The 18,464-nt window shown below is 45.2% G+C and overlaps 1 protein-coding gene across 4 annotated transcripts in view; it reads left to right on the forward strand.

Annotated features, from left to right (window-relative positions):
- Window positions 1–18,464, forward strand: part of TRIO (trio Rho guanine nucleotide exchange factor) — a 362,249-nt gene that overhangs the window by 132,857 nt on the left and 210,928 nt on the right. For all 4 annotated transcript variants that reach the window (XM_055422254.2, XM_055422251.2, XM_055422253.2 and 1 more), the window contains exons 3-5: window positions 5,422–5,536; window positions 13,640–13,832; window positions 16,206–16,718. In XM_055422254.2, the coding sequence (XP_055278229.2) occupies window positions 5,422–5,536; window positions 13,640–13,832; window positions 16,206–16,718 (821 nt within the window). The remainder of the gene's footprint in view (window positions 1–5,421; window positions 5,537–13,639; window positions 13,833–16,205; window positions 16,719–18,464) is intronic.

Raw genomic sequence — 18,464 nt, forward strand, 5'->3', positions numbered from 1 at the left:
GCAGGGTGAACATTGACCTTTGGACCTGGGGGACTGACAGGAATATAGGATTTGATTGCCTTGGGTTTTGCTGTTAGTGTGGTGACCACCGACCTTAGTTCTGGTCTCAGTTTTGCAGAAAATTCTGCATGTCTTGGAAAGGGAAAGAGGACCTCCCATCAGTTGTATGTATTTTTGCTAGCTTCTAGCACCGTCTGAGGCCTCAGTGACCGAACTGGAAGGTCAGGCGCCTCTGGAGGCCTTCCATACACTGTGTGTGCGTGCTCAGTGCGTGCGTGCTCAGTTGTGTTGGACTCAGAGAGTCGTGTCGGATTCTTTACCACTAGCGCCACCTGGGAAGCCCCCATACGCTGTACAGAGTCCCCTTAAAGTCTTCATTCAAGATTGTCTTAAGCAAGTTTCTCATTCCCAGGACTCAGCAGGAACAATGAGTGAGCGGTGAGCATGTGAAGGTCAGGGCTGGCCATGACGGCCTCGAGCAGGGGCCCAGTGGACACCCTTTAACAGCTTTGATAGCAGACTTAATAGTAGCCATAATTTCTCTTTCACAAACCACACTTTCTCAGAGCTTTGCTTTGGAAAAGTTTGCTTTTCATGGTGAGTGAGTTATTATTCCTTAGAGGGGAGTAAAGAACCATTTTCAGTGGTATTGGAAACCAGAAATTCAGATGAGGGCCATGCAGAGAAAAGTACAGTCCGTTCATTAAGATTTACATTATACTTCTCAAAGTAAGAAACTTTTCTTAAAAAAGAAGTTTGTTCTCAATATTATGAGCTATACTTCAGTTAACAAAAAAGAAAAAATTTATTCAACTTGGGTAAAAGGTGACTTTTTATTCATTCATTTAAAAAAAAAAGGGTGACTGAATCTGGCTCCTTCTGTGGTCACAAGTTCCCTGAAGTTACCTTTTATAAGAGGAGAATGAGTGTCACTGGGTTTAGGAGAGGAGGTGTCACACAGACGTTTATAGCCATTATTATGTAGGACCTTTCCTACCTTTTTTCTAATATTAAAATAAACCTCTGTTCATTTAGCCTTTATGCTTCTGTAGGAGTGTTCCTCAGGCATTTCCTTTTTTAACTTGCCGGCACCTGATAGTAGGTACTGTTAATTAAGTTTGTTTGGAATATAAAAAAATAGTTTATTCCTCCACTGAATGTTTATTGAGTACCTCCTTTGTGCCAGTGTGTTACCAGGAATTGAGAGGGTATAAGATGTCAGTGATTGAACACAGGGACTTCTGGTCTAGAGGGGGGCAGACAGAGAGAATGTGCAAAGAATGTGCACATTTAGTGGAAGGCGATGGGGCCTTACAGAAATAAAATGTACCAGTGAGGAAGGAATGGCAAAGCAGACGCAGTTTTTATAAGAAATGAAAATAATTCAGTGTTATTATGAACATAAACTTCACTGTTTTTTCTTTTCTTTTTTTACTAACCAAGCATTTGGATAGACAGATAATCCTTAACAAGCTGTTGGTTTTTGGTTCTGCACAGAGGTGCAGAGACTGTAAAACTTCCTAGACAGCTTAGTAGACAGACGTTGGTAGGTGCAGGAAATGGGTTTTCTGCCCTTTTCTTATCACTGGGTTTCCTATCTGTGAAGTGGGACTTGGGCTTCCCTGGTGGCTCAGCGGTAAAGAATCTGCCGATAATGTAGGAGGCTTGGGTTCGATCCCTTTGTCAGGAAGATCCCCTGGAGAAGGGAATGGCAACCCCCTCCAGTACTCTTGCCTGGAGAATCGCATGGACAGAGGAGTCTGGTGGGCTACAGTCCATGGGGTCACAGAGTCAGACACGACTGAGGGACTAAACCATCATCACCACCACCAAAGTGGGACTCTGTCCCTCCCACCTCACCATAAGACGGAGTTGACATCAGACAGGTAGAGTATGTCTAGTAGATGGAGCTTTTATGAACTATAATGTCATTATTTTTGTAAGTTCAGGAACAAGAACTGTGAGCCTGGGGCTTTTCTGCTTCCTAACCTGGTCAGTATTTTCGTTTGTGTACCTTCTGTGATATTGGCAACCAAGTTAAATCTTGGGAAATATAAACAGACATCTGTGGAGCTGATTCTTAAGCTCTCTGAGGTTTAGAGACCACGTTCTTCTGAAGTGATACTAGCGCATTTCATTGGTTCTAAGATTTGTAAAATTTTAACCCCTTTGGGAGGGATCCCTGGATGATTGGCACCCGCCTGTCACTGACTGTGACATACCCCAGATCAGAAGATGCACTCCCATACAGGGAGGTTTGCAAGTGAAAGCAGATAATTCAATGACTTTGTGGCGAATATGCCATTTTTCCAGGTGGTGCGGTGGTGTAGAATCCACCTGCCAGTGCAGGAGACACAGGTTCGATCCCTGGGTCAGGAAGATTCCCCTGGAGAAGGAAATGGCAAACCACTCCAGTATTCTTGCCTAGAGAATCCCATGGACAGAGGAGCCTGGTGGGCTACAGTCCATGAGGTCGCAAAGAGCAAGACACAACTAAGTACACATATGCCATTTTTTACTTCATAAGCGATTATTGATGAAGTTTTAAAATAATCATGGTGAGTTTACTGAAACTCTTCTGCGAAAGGGAAAAAAGACAAATTGATTTTTCCCCTCTCTATCTTAAAATTCAAGTTCAGGTTTAGGTAAGCTCTTTTTTACGACACGAATAAGGGCTCGTTTTTGAGCTTGCTGGCAGGTCTCCGGGTCATCCTCAGCACCAGCAGCTTAGGAACGTCTCTGGTTGACAGTCGCAGGGGCAGCCAGCACTCTGCACACATCTGCATCCTCACCCCTGGAGTGAATAGCATGACTCTGTGCGGTGTGCACACACAGGTTGACTCCCCCGTGACTGTCTCTGATGGGCAGATTCTGGATTCTACTTTATTTCATAGCCATGCTGGAGCCCACCTTGCTCACATTGAGAGATATGACGACCCCCAAGGGGGGCCATTCGAGCAGGGGTCATGGGCATTTAGTCTCCCTGATGAACCATAATTGCTGCTAAGTCACTTCAGTTGTGTCTGACTCTGTGCAACCCCGCAGACGGAAGCCCACCAGGCTCCCCCATCCGTGGGATTCTCCAGGCAAGAACACTGGAGTGGGTTGCCATTTCCTTCTCCAATGCATGAAAGGGAAAAGTGAAAGTGAAGTCGCTCAGTCGTGTCCGACTCTTAGCGACCCCATGGATTGCAGCCTACCAGGCTCCTCCATCCATGGGGTTTCCCAGGCAAGAGTAATGGAGTGGGGTGCCATTATTATGTTGCATCTAAAAGCAGTTCAGAGTGGTGTTGAGCAATGTGCGATGCTGTTCTGATTACCAAAAGTGGGGTGAATGTGTTAATACAAATAGATATTTTTTAAAACTCAAGTTTCTGTAATATATGTTGATGTAGAATATTTTTTATTAAAGAGATTGATTCGTTTTTGAAAAGAATGAAAGATATTGGGAAATAAATACTGCAGTTGTTACCTGTCTTGTCTTGGGGACGTGCTGCTGCTGCCAAGTCGCTTCAGTCGTGTCTGACACTGTGCAACCCCATGGATGGCAGCCCACCATGCTCCTCCGCCCATGGGATTTTCCAGGCAAGAGTACTGGAGTGGGTTGCCACTGCCTTCTCCACTGGGGACATGAGGTATTAAAAAAAAAAAAAACTGCAGCCAATGATATGTATTTTAGAAGATAACTTCGTAATGATACTCTGTCATTTACAACAGTACCACTTCACGCCCTTAAGAGTACCTTTCATTCATATAAAAGGCCCAGGAGCCCATCATTTAGTTTTCCTTCTGATATTTTTATTACTTAGGAAGAACTAAAGCCACTAGTTTGAAAAATTATACAAGTTCTTGTCAGGGCGAAGAGCCCAGCTGTGACATGCTGGCACGGTCCCTTGGACTTTATTTAAGCTGTTTGAATCTCAGTGTCTTTCACGATCAAGCTGACATGAGGAAACGAACAGGATCATTGTGACTATCAGATCAGAGCTCTCGATGCCATACCTAGCATGTGTCAGCTGTGGTTTAGTCGTTGACCACATTTAATACCTGAGTTACTGGTTTTGTAAGTAGTTTAACACTCTTCTGGACTGCACGACTTAACAGTACACGTAGGTCAGTTTAAGCGTTCAGAATCAGCATTAAGTGTCATTACTGTTAGGAGGAACTCGTGTCCAACTCTACGACCCAATGGACTGTAGCCTGCCAAGTTCCCCTATGCATGGGATTCCCCAGGCAAGAATACTGGAGCGGGTTGCCATTCCCTTCTCCAGGGGATCTTTCTGACCCAGGGAGTGAACCTGTGTCTCCTGTGTTGCAGGCAGATTTTTTTTTTTTTTTTTTACCGCTGAGCCACGAGGGAAGCCTATCAGTCATCCTAGGACATTGTAAAGACCCATGTTGGCAAAATGTGTTTTAAAATACCAACATGTTCTGCTGAATGTGTTTTCAGCATCCTTAAAGTGATCTCCTGTTTTGTTTGCATTTTCATTTACCTTTGCTGGTAAGGTAAATGATTAAGATGAGAAAATAATGAAAAGTTTCATATCGAGGCTTGGATTTTGCGATCTCAGTACTGTACTTCTGAAAAGACATGACCGAGCTGTAAAATTAAATGAAGTATACTGTTGGGAAAACAACAGTTTTCTTTCTGTGTTTTTTTTCTGAGACCCTTGATAGAAATAATAAAATAATTGTGGCAGTTCCATCAAAAATATTCAGATATACTCATAGACTTCCTTAGAGTGTATATATGTTAATGAGAAATATTTCTACCGTTCTATCAAAGGCCTGTCACGTGAAAGTTGTACTTAATATGTAATGAATCTTTATAAAGTTCTTAAGCTAATTTCGTTCTGCTTTAAAATTCTTTGTGCCAATGTCTCCCTCTCGCTTTTGTTTTTTGTGTGGCTTTTTGGAGGGCGTGGGGCAGCTTGACCACAGGGCTCAGCTACTGCCCTTGAGCGGGGAGGGCGGCCGGGATGCAGCGTCTCTGAAGTCGTCATCCACACAGAGTTTGGTGAACAACCTTGTCTTTTCCTGTTGAGATTTAAAGCCCAGTTTGGTTGGTAGTAAAGAGAGCGCTTCGAATGTCTGGGAGAGAGTGCTGGAGGAGAGAGAAGCGGAGATGCAGACAGACTGAGGGATGGAGACGGGGGGAGGGAGGGTGTGTGTGAGCAGGTGAGACTTAAGGTGGAGGAAGCACGTGAACGTGAGCTTCGATTCTCTCCAACCGTGGAACTGAGGAAGGGAGGGAACAGACCCGCTGGAGGAAGGAGACAGGGTGCTGGGACCCCCTCCCCATGCGGGTGGCCTCGCCGCTGGTCCCGGCAGAGCGGGCGGGCGATGGCGATGCCGGCCGCCCCACCTCGGGAGCCGTGTCCTCCCCTTGGTGCCTGACCTCGTGCACATGTGTGTTTGCAGGTGGCAGAGACAAGCGCGGGGGTCCCATCCTCACCTTCCCGGCCCGCAGCAACCATGACAGAATACGGCAGGAGGACCTCCGGAGGCTCATCTCCTACCTGGCCTGCATCCCCAGGTGAGCGCAGGCGGCCTGGCTGCTGGCCGCCCATCGGGCCCCTGGCCGGGAAACCAGCCCCCCGGAGCTGGGTCCCAGCCAGGCGCTGCCACGATGGAGTCACGTTCTTGCTCCCCGTTTGCCTCCCATGACGTCTTCCCTCCTGGGTGCGGGGTGAGAGGGGCCGAGTTCCTCGGGGGGTGGGGTGGGGTGCCCCCCCTCCCCGGGCTGGGACGTAAGGGTGTGGCGCCCGAGGCAGCGGTGGCACAGAGGTGGTGGGGGCCCTGATCCGAGACTGCTTCGTGGATCCTCGGGGTGCAGGCAGATGTAACATGCCCACCGCAGGGGGCTGGTGACCGCTCCCGACCCCCTTAGGCTGACACCAGCCAGGGAGATGGCCCTGTCCTCTGGTGACCCCTCCTCGCCGTGGCTGTGGCAAGTCAGCTCTGGTCTGGATGGTCTGACCTTCAGAGGGAGCTCCTGGGTTTTTCTTGGCGTTCTTGGGTATCCTTTGTGGGAAAGCTATCACACGTCATGGATGACACATGAATGGGCCCCTTAACAGGCTTAAAAATGTGGGAAAAGTGTCCCCCTTTATCTTACTCTGGTGTTTCCTTGAACTGTTGAAATCATAGAGTTGGAAGGAGTCTTAGAAGTAATTTACTGCTCTGTCACTTATAAATACGGCATGGTTTGTGGCCACCTCTTACTGAGCTCTTACTGCATGCCATGTGCCATGCCCGAGGACAGTGCAGAATATAAAGAAATCCCTGATGCCCTCAGTGATGCTTGTCGTAGAGTTTAAATGAACAGCAAGGTGAATTCCATCCAGGTGATCTTTTAAGAGCAGTTACATTGTTGGAATTCTGGATATAACCTTGGCAACTTGCTTTTTGGTCTTGAAATCTGTATTAACTGTAAACATTTAAAAATTGCCTCTTCTTTCATTGATGCTATAGAAAAATTGATTCATGTATATTGTCGATCATCTGATGACCCACTTTAAATGGAGACACAAAACTTTGTCCTGGGAATTGCGTAAACAGAACTGGAGGGAAGCAGGCGCCCTCGTGCCTGTCCTCGGGCTCCAACAATGATCACTTTCTTCCCATCTTGTCCGCTTTCCCCAGAAAATACAGTGCATCTCCAACATCTTCTTGTTTGTCTCTAATGTGGCCCTACAACCACTGAGCATAGTTAGTTCACTTCATTTCCTGGATTTGCCTTTGTATTTACAATTCTGGACAATAGGAAATGCCATTTTCTTCTTCTTGGTTCATTTAATGAGCAGGTAAGAGAGAGGATGCATTTATCAAGTGCTAACGGAGGAAGATTTCACAGTGGTCCAAATAGCAGTGGCAACAAAGAGATTCCTCTCCAGGCCCACTCAGGTCCTCCAGTGACTGGAAAAGAGCCACGCTGCCCCCAGGGGGCCTGCAGAGGTGGGAGCACTCCGGTTTTAGTCATAGGGATCAGCGATCATCATTAGAAGGTTCAGGGTGTGAGAATTTGGTGGGACCTACCTTCTGGCTTGCTTGTTCTTAGTTTCTGAGTCTTATAATCTGCTGTTAGTTTCAGGGTGATATGAACAGTCCCGGACAGTGGAGGGGGCTCCCTGTGGGACTCCTATCTCAGTCCACCACCATCCACTGCTCCCCATGTTTTCTGCGATACAAAGGGGCCTCTGCTTCCCCTTGGCCACACAGGACCATACATTCCCAGACGTGGAGAGAGTGCTGTCCGGGAAAGTGTGTGGACAGTCAGACAGCTGGCCTGGTTACTTATATTTATGCATTTCCAGATCTTTGTGATAGTAATCTGTGCTTCTTAGATCATCGTATTGAATAAGATTATTTACACACGTGCCCGGCATGGTGTCTGCCCATGGTAGCGGCCTCAGCTGTAGTACGGTAACGTCTGTTTTTCATATCCGCCTTTCAGCTTTCCTTCAGTTGTTTTCCTTTTATTAAACTTTTTTAAATTTTAATTGGAGGCTAATTACTTTACAGTATTTTGGTGGTTTTGCCATCCATTGACATGAATCCGCCATGAGTGAACGTGTGTCCCCCATCCTGAACTCCCATCTCACCTCCCTCCCCATCCCATCCCTCAGGGTCATCCCAGTGCACCAGCCCCGATCACCCTGTCTCATGCATCGAACCTGGACTGGCGACCTATTTCACATATGACAATATACATGTTTCAATGCTATTCTCTCAAATCATTTCCTTCTTGCCACGTGTTCTAGAGCCAGGTCTTCTTGTCTGTTTTTTTTTTTTTTCTGCGTGGCTTCCTGATTGTCTTTCCACTAGAACGGCCTTGAAGATCATCTGTGTGATCTAAGCGGCGGTGACTAGTTTTGAGTATTGTTATTTGGGACACCTGCCCTTCCCCTCTCCCTTCCTAAAGAAACAAAACAATTAGAGTAATAGACTGACTTTCATTTGATTAATTTGCAAGGAAACTTTTCCATGAAATGAGTAAGAGAGAAGTCAGGGTGGAATTTCTAGCTGGTGTACCTGGGACTCCTGCACAGAGATGAAGTCACATTAATCTTGGTATATCTCTAGTTGTTTATTGCTCTTAACACGTGAATTATACTAACTAGAATGTTTTGTCTTCTTCAGAATGATTTATAGTAGCTAAGGTTTCCCAGGTGGCTTAATGGTAAAGAGTCCACTTGCCAAATGCAGGAGATGCGGGAGACATGGGTTCAATCCCTGGGTCGGGAAGATCCCCTGGAGGAGGAAATGGCACCCCGCTCCAGTATTCTTGCCTGGGAGATTCCATGGGCAGAGGAGCCTGGTGGACTGCAGTCCGTGGGGTCACAAAGAGTTGAACACAACTGAGTATGCATGCCTGTGCGCGCATACATACGTAGCAACTAAACGGAAATCAGTCTTTGGTCATCAATGAAATCACGTGAAACTGAGTTGATTCTTTCATGAACATCCATATAAGAAGATACCTTCTTCATCTAGGAAATGAAAAAAGAAGACTTTCTCTTTTCTAGAGACCTGCATTGAAAAAGGACTTTAGCTTTATCTACATTTTTTTTTTTTTCAATCTAGTGGAAACAGTGTCAGACTTTATTTTCTGGGGCTCCAAAATCACTGTGGATGCTGATTGCAGCCATGAAATAAAAAGATGCTTACTCCTTGGAAGGAAAGTTATGACCAAACTAGACAGCATATTAAAAAGCAGAGACATTACTTTGCCAACCAAGGTCCATCTAGTCAAGCCTGTGGTTTTTCCCGTGGTCATGTATGGATGTGAGAGTTGGACTGTGAAGAAAGCTGATCGCCAAAGAATTGATGCTTTTGAACTGTGGTGCTGGAGAAGACTCTTGAGAGTCCCTTGGACTGCAAGGAGATCCAACCAGTCCATTCTAAAGGAGACCAGTCCTGGGTGTTTATTGGAAGAACTGATGCTAAAGCTGAAACTGCAATACTTTGGCCACCTCATGCGACGAGTTGACTCACTGGAAAAGACTCTGATGTTGGGAGGGATTGGGGGTGGGAGGAGACTGGGACGATAGAGAATGAGATGGCTGGATGGCATCACCGACTTGATGGACATGAGTTTGAGTGAACTCCAGGAGTTGGTGATGGACAGGGAGGCCTGGCGTGCTGTGATTCATGGGGTTGCAAAGAGTCGGACATGACTGAGTGACTGAACTGAACTGAACAGCTAAAATGAAGCTTTTAGGTAAAACTGCTATAAAATACCTGGTTAATAAGTCTCAATTTCCAATGAGCAGTGTTTTGGAGGTAGAGGCATGGCCCAGAGCCCTTGTGTAGTAGCCGTACTTGTTCACCGGATGCTCAGAAGTTAGAATGGGCTTTGGGGGTGTTTGCACGTCACTGCTTTCTTCACAATGCCTCACTTTCAACTTGTAAAGACAGACGGGTAGGAAGCTTGGGTACTCCCAGCCTGGCTGGTCTGCTGCTTGCTTTCCTTGGAAGTCCCCGGTGGGAATTTCTGAGTTGGATCGCAGAGGCAGGTGAAACCGTGCAAGCTCAGGGCACCTTTCTCTTATGTCTCTCTCCGGCTCGTTCCTTTTGTTAAGCCTGGAGTTACTCAGGATTCCTTCTAAGCCCCTGTCAAGTGGAGTGGCTTTGTAGTTTTATGTACACACTGCATATCGCTCTGTGAACAGAAAGACAGGCTGCCAGAGAATTGACCTCAATGAGGGGAAGACCGATAAAGCCCAGGCCCTAAACAGCAACTGATAACAACCATCGAACCCAGTGCTGCAGTTTGACCGTCTCTGGGGTGCAGCAGCAGGACTTGAGGGTCTGGAGCCCCGGTCCCCACTGGGCAGCAGGCATAGACCTCCTCCTGCTCAGGCTGGTCTAGCCCTGAGGACCTCTGGAGCCCAGAAGCTCCGACTGAATGGACTCCTGCAGGATAGCAGACCTCATTAGTGCCCAAGGGAGGCCAGGCCGCTTCATTTCAGTGACTTGGGAGATTTCGGGAGACATTTCTGGGAGTGCCAGCTGCCTCTAAGGATTTATGAAGGAGGCTGAGACACTCCCCGGATCCTGGCCCGGGACCTGCTTGAGACAGGAAAAGCGATTGTGTGAGGAGCCAAGGGTGACCTCTGTTTAAGTTCAAAGTCATACAAAAGTGATGGGGAGGGAGGTGGGAGGGGGTTCAGGATGGGGAATGCATGTACACCCATGGCTGATTCATGTCAACGTATGGCAAAAACCACTACAATATTGTAAAGTAATTAGCCTCCAATTAAATAAATTAAAAAAAAGAATACCAGAAAATTAAAAAAAAAAGTGAATCAGATCACTCCTCACTGCGTCCCGCACTGGAGTGATAAGCCAGGGACAACTGGGTCAGTCTGTGTTCCTAGGACTATGAGCTGTCACCTGCCCAGGTTCTGTTCCCCCCAGACTTTCTGGGAATGTTTTGGTGATTGGCCTCTTGCACTGCTGTGATTGTTGTAGGAATCTGGAGTGTCAGTTATTCTAATGCTGAGAGTCCAGATGAGGAAAAGAATGGTGTGTGGGGGAGTGGGGAGGGCAGGAGAGCAGAAGAGCTCATGCAAGGGAGCGTGAGATTGACTTAAATTTAGTTGAGATTGTGCTTTTTTTTTTTTCTGGTTGTCTACAGTGGGCTCACTTTATTTAAAAAAATTTTTTTTTTTTTTATTTACTAAAAAGTATTTATTTCTTTTTTTTTTTTTTGAACAGAGGAAAATTTATGCGTCGAACCTGGACTGGTCACTTACGATAATATACATGCTACAATTCCATTCTCTCCAATCATTCCACCTTCACCCTCTCCCACAGAGTCCCAAAGACTGTTCTAAATGCCTATGTCTCTTTTGCAGTCTCTTATACAGGGTTCAGGTTACCATTTTTCTAAATTCCATATATATGCGTTAATATACGGTATTGATGTTCTTCTTTCTGGCTTACTTCACTCTGTATAATTGGCTCCAATTTCATCCACCTCATTAAAACTGATTCAAATGCATTCTTTTTGATGGCTGAGAAATACTCCATTGTGTATATGTACCAAAGCTTTCTTATCCATTCATCTGCAGATGGACATCTAGGTTGCTTCCATGTCCTGGCTATTATAAACAGTGCTGCAATGAACATTGGATTTAATGAACATTAATTTTTAATTAAAATTTTTTCAGTATAGTTGACTTAAACAATACTTGTGTTAGTTTTAGTTGTAGAGCAGGATTATTCAGATATATAAATATATATATATTTGTTTTTCAGGTTATTTTCCATTGTAGGTTATTACAAGATACTGAGTGTAGCTCCCTGCGGTATACAGCAAACCTGTTTCGATTATCTGCTTTGTGTATAGCGGTTTGTATCTGTTAGTCCCAAGCTCCTAATTTATCCTTCCCCATCTCCCTTTTTCCTTTGGTAACTGTGGGTTTGTTTGTCTGTGATTCTGTTTCTGTTTTGTATATAGATTCATTTGTATTATTTTTTAGATTCCACATGTAAGTGGTACCGTATGATAGTTGTCTTTATCTGACTTAGGTTATTCTCTTGGTTCATCAGTGTCATTGCAAATGGCAATATTTCTTTGTTTTTTACGGTCGAGTAATATTCCATTGTGTGTATAAATATATATATCACACCTTTATAAGCCAGTTCTCCGTTGATTGTCACCTGGGCTGTTTCCATGTCTTGGCTGCTGTTCATGGTGCTGTTACGAACATTGGGCTGCACCCCTAGTTTTCATTTTTCTCTGTATGTTTGTCCTGGAGTAGGATTGCCGGGTCATATGGTCACTCTCTTTTTAGCTTTTGAGGCACCTCTGTACTCCTTTCCATAGTGGCTGCCCCAGCATTCCCACCAGCAGTGTGGGAGGGCTCCCTTTGCTCCACACCCTCCCCAGCATTTGTTAGCAGTCTTTTTGATGACGGCCATTCTGACTGGTATGAGGTGCTCATTGCAGTTTTGATCGCATTTCTCTAATAATTAGCAGCCTTGAGCATTTTTTTAATCTGCCTGTTGGCCACCATCTGTACGTCATCTTTGGAGAGATGTCTGTTTAGGTCTTCTGCCCTTCTCTTTAGCTTGTTTGTTTTTTTGATACTGAATTGTATGAGCTGTTTGTATATTTTGGATATGAACCCCTGTCAGTCACATCATTTGTAAATATTTTCTCCCATTCTGTAGGTTGTCTTTTTGGTCTGTTGATGGTTTTCTTTGCTATGCAAAAGCTTTAACGTTGCTTTAGGTCTCATTAGTTTAGTTTTGCTTTTGTTTCTTTTTCCTTGGGAGATCGATCTAAGAAAATACTGCTGCAGTTTATGTCAGAGAATGTTTTGCCTGTTTTCTCTTCCAGGAGTTTTATGATGTCATGTCTTAAAATTTTTTAAACTATTTTGAGTTTAATTTTTGTATATGGTGTGAGGGGGAGACTATGGAGTTTTAACCCATGTATGTGGACACTTGGACTTTGTTTTTTCTATTTATTTTTTTTTTAACATAATTTTATTTATTTATTTATGGCAGTGCTGGGTCTTCATTGTTTTGAGGGCTTTTTTCTAGTTATGGCAAGCCAGGGCTACTCCAGTTTTGGTGCACAGGCTTCGCATTGCAGTGGCGTCTCTTATTGCTCTGCAGCGTGTGGGATCTTTCCTGACCAGAGATTGAACCTGTGTCTTCTGCACTGGCAGGTGGATTCTTTACCATTAAACCACCAGGGAAGTCCTTGTTTTTTGTTCATTGCAGATATGCTCTATATACATTTCTTGTGTCCTCAGAGGTTGAGATTTAATAGAGTTCATAATTCTTATGTCTTCATCGAGGACATTCTTAAGAGAAACTGGCTCTTTTGTTTAATGGCTAGAACTTGGAGAGAATACAGTGACTCCTAGCGTTGCTAAGAGGCAACCGTGTTCTCTGTGGCCTGTGCACTCTCAGTGCAACCTGCTGAAAAAGACGAATAAGACACAGTAATCCCATGAAAATAGGTGTACCCCCAGACCCTGGCAGACGGGGGGTCCCCTGGGGCTGGTGAACGACACCTGAGAAGCTGTGAGGGAACTCAGGGTCCTGGGCAGGTTAAAGGGAATAAACTGGGACATTCAAAAGCTCATGCACGCTGTGGGAGTGGCCCCAGCTCCCCACGATCCTGGGGCCCGGGTGACTGCTGCACCCGGCTCTGCGCACGCTGTCGGGGTTCCCTCCCTGTCTGGCTCTGTCCTTGTTTAGTGGCCCTTTACCCTTACTTGGCAGCGTGTGTGACCAGTTAATGCACACAAGGCCTGAGAGATGGGCAGGGTGGTCACTGCTCTTCTCCTAAAGGGAAGACAAGATGCAAAAGCCATGGACACAGCATAAAGACTTGAACATTTTTGAGGCTGAACCCTGTGCAGGTACGGTTAGCCTGTTCCATTAAGGCACCAGGCGGGGCGAGAACCACGGCTAAGACCCACACTGTCTCGGTAAGGATTGTGCGTCCAGCAGCTCCCTGGGTACCAGCGCTGGCTGGCCAGGTGGTGGATGGAGGCACCCGCCCTGCCGGCAGCAGGATGACGGAGGCAGAGCCCACCTCGCCGGGCCAGCCTCCGACCAGACACAGGGCGAGCCCTGCCGTGGTGTCAGCCTGCCTTTTCTTTCTCTCCAGTGAAGAAGTCTGCAAGCGAGGGTTCACGGTGATTGTGGACATGCGTGGGTCCAAGTGGGACTCCATCAAGCCGCTGCTGAAGATCTTACAGGAGTCCTTCCCCTGCTGCATCCACGTCGCGCTGATAATCAAGCCAGACAACTTTTGGCAGAAACAGAGGACTAATTTTGGCAGTTCTAAATTTGAATTTGAGGTAACTTCCCCGTGTAGCCAGACCAACTGAACCAGTAGGTGTGGTTTATTAAAAGCTTTTCTGTCGTCATTGCAGGCTGCTTATAGATGTTTCAAAACCATGTATCCAGCAAAAGCTGCGTATCTTAGTTACGTATGACGTGTATAGTTAGTCATCATGTTAAATAAGACAGGTTGGTTTTGTCCCCTTTCTCTTGTCTCTGGGTGGTGGGGTTGCTGGAATGGAACTTGTGTATCTTAGAAGCCTGTTTCCTTTCACTTCATGGGATAAAATAGCTTTACTGTTGAGCACAAGTGGCTTTAGGTGGCTTCTGAGGCCTCACTGTTAACCTCAGCTGTGGAAATGAGGGACTGATAGGGAGAAATGCCCAACCTCAGAGTTCCTAAGGAGATGTGTGGGATGACTTTTTATCGCGTCCTTAATTAATGCTGGCGCTAACCATCTGCTCTGTATTTTATACGTCAGGTCTCTCGTTTACAAAAAGGGAGCGATTCCTTTAAACCCCGGGCGGAGCCCTGGGTCCAGTTAGCACACAAGGTCGCTGTCTTTCAGACAGTGTGTAAAACAGCCCTCAACCTGCTGCCTGATTCTCCTTCCCCTGGAACCTCCTCTCCTTAGGCTCCCAGGCTTCTGACAAGGCTGTGATGCAGTTGGTTTCATGAGAATATTATGGGGAGAAAGTACTCTGGCCAGCTGGAAACTTGATTCGTGCCATACTGTGCAATAAAATTTAAATATTTCCTAATTATAAATGCTAATTTTTAGTTGACTAGATGGTTCATCTAGCCACTTTGCCCAAACATTAGGTTACAGTGAATGTATTCATGTATTTTAAGGTTATCGACAATACTAGTATTAAACATATCACACAATATTAGTTCTTAAGCTTGATGTTACATGTTACACCTTTCAGAGTCTTTTCATGCATACATTGCATTTTAAATTTTGGTTCCTTGGTACTGATTTTCAACCTGAAATCTGCATGAATTTAAAACCACACTTGAAAGGTTTAGGTGAAAGGTGAAACCAGTAAGCCTTTATCTTACACACAAGATGAAGTGAGTTTGGAGGACAGTTTGTCAGATATTAGTTCTTTCCTTGACACAGAATGTAAAATGTGTTGTATTTGATGATACACATTTTAAGGAGACGAAACCGTTTGTTGGTGTGAGGTCTGTAGGTGTTTGCTCGTCTCACCGTGCTGTCTCCCTCTGGGCCTTTAAAGTTTCCTGCCCTGGTTTTTCTGTTGACCTGCTCTCTGCATTATCACCTGCTTCGTCCGTGAAGTGATTGCTCCGTGGACGTTTTTAAAGTCTGGGCCGATGAGATGGCAGTGAGCCTGTGGTCACGTTTCAGGCTAAAGTGCTGTGCCGGGAGCCGCCCCTCTTTCTAGCTCTGCGTCTTTTTGCCATTTCTTACACCAAACGTCACAGAGACGCAGCTGTAAAGACTCGAGGCAACAGAGGTGGGCCAACATAAGCCTTGCTCTGTTTTATCTTTTGGTTCTAGGCCACATATATTTTTTCTCTTTTTCTTTGTCTTCATCTTTAACTCCCCCTCCTTATGTTTTCCTTGAGGCATCATAACTTAATATTAACTCCGCATCACATTCTGTTAGGGTGAGATGAAGGTTTATCGCCTAGGTGGTAACTGACTAGAGCCTTGTGAACGTTTGTTATGTAGGTGATGTGCAGCCCGTTTGCTACTCAGGGACTTGCCTGGAGGTGCCGTAGTTGAAACTTCGCCTTCCAACACAGGGGTTGCGGGTTGGTTACCCGGTTGAGGAGCTAAGATCCCACATGCCTCGAAACCAGAAAACCAAAACATGAAACAGGAGCAATATTGTAGCAAATTCAATGAAGGCTTTAAAGATGATCCACATCAAAAAAAAAAAAAAATTAAACAAAAATCTGCACTGCTCAGAGTCACCATGGATCTCAGCAAATGAAAGAAACATTTGTTCTCTCTCCAGCTTTGTGAGAAGGGCGTCTGCCAGCTTTCTTGCTAACCCTTGAGCATTTTCTAAATTTTTAAAAAGTCACTCATGTTCCAGTGTGCCTAACGTAGTGAGTTAATTTCCACATTCTTGGAAAGATTTCTTTAGCTGTCATGAAATTCATGATTCTATTATTTTAGGTTTTCCAACTAACAGCCATGTGTTGCTATAATGAATTTGTCTTTCACCGAGTCTACTAATGCTTCTTTTCATTTACATTTGTTTTAATGGGGCCAGCACAAGGTATGTTATGTTTTCTATCAGTGGATTACTTGCTTCAGGTTTGAAAATCTGTGGTTAAGCGTTACAGATTGCATTGTAATAAGACCATGTAAGATGAGTTCATCTTCTCACACGTGATTTTCTTTCCCCTTAAGACAAATATGGTCTCTTTAGAAGGCCTTACCAAAGTAGTTGATCCTTCTCAGCTAACGCCCGAGTTTGACGGCTGCCTGGAGTACAACCACGAAGAATGGATTGAGATCCGACTTGCTTTTGAAGACTACATTAGCAACGCGACCCACATGCTCTCTCGGCTGGAGGAGCTCCAGGACATCCTCGCCAAGAAGGAGTTGCCCCAGGATTTGGAGGGGGCACGGAACATGATCGAGGAGCATTCCCAGCTGAAGAAGAAGGTGATTAAGGCCCCCATAGAGGACCTGGACCTAGAGGGACAGAAGCTGCTGCAGAGGATTCAGAGCAGCGACAGCTTTCCCAAAAAGAACTCGGGCTCAGGCAACGCAGACCTGCAGAGCCTCTTACCCAAGGTGTCCGCCATGCTGGACCGGCTGCACTCCACGCGGCAGCATCTGCATCAGATGTGGCACGTGCGCAAGCTGAAGCTGGACCAGTGCTTTCAGCTGCGGCTGTTCGAGCAGGATGCCGAGAAGGTAGCGGATGGGGCGGGGGTGCTACAGTGCTTCCTGGAGGGAGGCTGCCTGGGTCACTGGGTCTGAGCACGCGAGGCCGGTTTGGTCGGGAGAAAGGGCAGGAAAAAAGGGCTGGGGAGGGGCAAGCCACTCACATGGCCTCGGTAGAGAGCAGCAGAGTCAGTTCGGAGATCTCCCCTCAGTCTGCTTTCCAGCGTTTCTCCTCACGCATGCAGGGCTCTTCTAGAAACTTAGAGTAGTTAATTACTGATGGTTTGGTTTAGAATGCCCGTAAGATGGACGTGAATATTTTTAATTAAAAGAATGAAAACTTTACAGAATATATTATTGAAAGCAGTAATTATGTGTGTATTTTTGTAATACTTGCTCTTCCACCCAGAAAAGCCAGTGAGAAAATACCCTTCAGATCCGTTATTGAATTTGTTTTCACTATAAAAGGTAAATAATGAATTAAGAATAATAACTTCTGGGAAATAACAGGCAATAATTACTTACAGTTTCCTGTCAAACCAGCAGGTCAGAGTGAGCTCTTGTCTGCCTCAGCAACGTGAAAACAGGACACTTACTTAGAAGAAAGGGTTGCAAGCCGTGAATGTGGGTGAATTGATCTGTGTTAATCTGAGCTCACTGAATCCTTTTCAAGGACAGGAAAATATTTTATAAAGTTAAGAAAACCCATTAAAGTCTTTGATATAAAGGGATCTTTTGAAAGGTGACAGTCCAGCACTCTTATCCCGTACCATTATTTGGTAAGCTTCTAACCTCTATTTGTTTAAGGTGACCCTTGAATAGCATGGGGGTTGGGGTGTTGACACTCACACAGTTGAAAATCCACGTACTGTGCTCACTGCCTCTAAAACAAAGGAGTTGCTAAATGACTCACCCGGGGATGAGAAGCTGAAACAGTTTGGTAGAATCAAGGCTCCAGCCCCAGTTCTTTTGATTCCATAGGTTGTGATCTCTAGTTGGACACTGCTTTTTGCCACACTTAAAGGTGTATAAAGTGAAAATTCAGGTTCTTCATTTATTGAAAAATATAGATACTCCGTTTACTTCATTTATCTGCATGTAAGTAGACCCCTGCAGTTCAAGCCTGGGTTGTTCAAGGCTCAGCTGTAGTGCCTTGTCAGAGGTGCTCGAAAATCTACTCAACAAGCAGGTGACTGTCCCTAGGTTCTGGTTCACATCACGGAAGCAGTGTTAATTGACTATCATTTCTTTTCCCTTAAATGTTTTCCTGGGAACAATATAGTTAACGTCGTTTTCCAGGTAGCATCTGTATTGAATCTTAAGAGAGATGTCATTGTTAAAGATTTCCCCATTTCTTTTTATTTTTACGGGAAATTTTATTGTTTGTACAGGGAATTTTTTTTTTTTAATTCTTCTTGCATTAAAGAGCATAATCTCTTAGTCATTGAAATTGCCGTCAGTAATCTGTGGGCAGAGCAACACCCATCCAGAGACCCGTCAGTTTGTAATTTCACCTAACGGGTCTCTAATTGAAGAGCAGTGTGGCTAATTATGTGGTTCAGCATAGCAGAGAGTCAGAAGATTGGAGTTTTAATCAGCCTGGGGGATCTGAATGACCTCTCCTTACACTTCTACTTCTTAATTCCTCATCTGTCTAAGGAGCACCCTAGGTAAGATTGTCTTCTAGTTTCTGCAAGTTCAGAACTGTGACTTGGTAGCAGTCTAGAATTTCTATGCCCCAGTGCCGCAGGGGTTGTCGGTGAAAGGACGCCACCC

This window comes from Moschus berezovskii, chromosome 18 (genome assembly GCF_049115385.1).
Source record: "Moschus berezovskii isolate FMDL1 chromosome 18, NW_MosBer_1.0, whole genome shotgun sequence".
Taxonomy (NCBI): Eukaryota; Metazoa; Chordata; class Mammalia; order Artiodactyla; family Moschidae; genus Moschus; species Moschus berezovskii.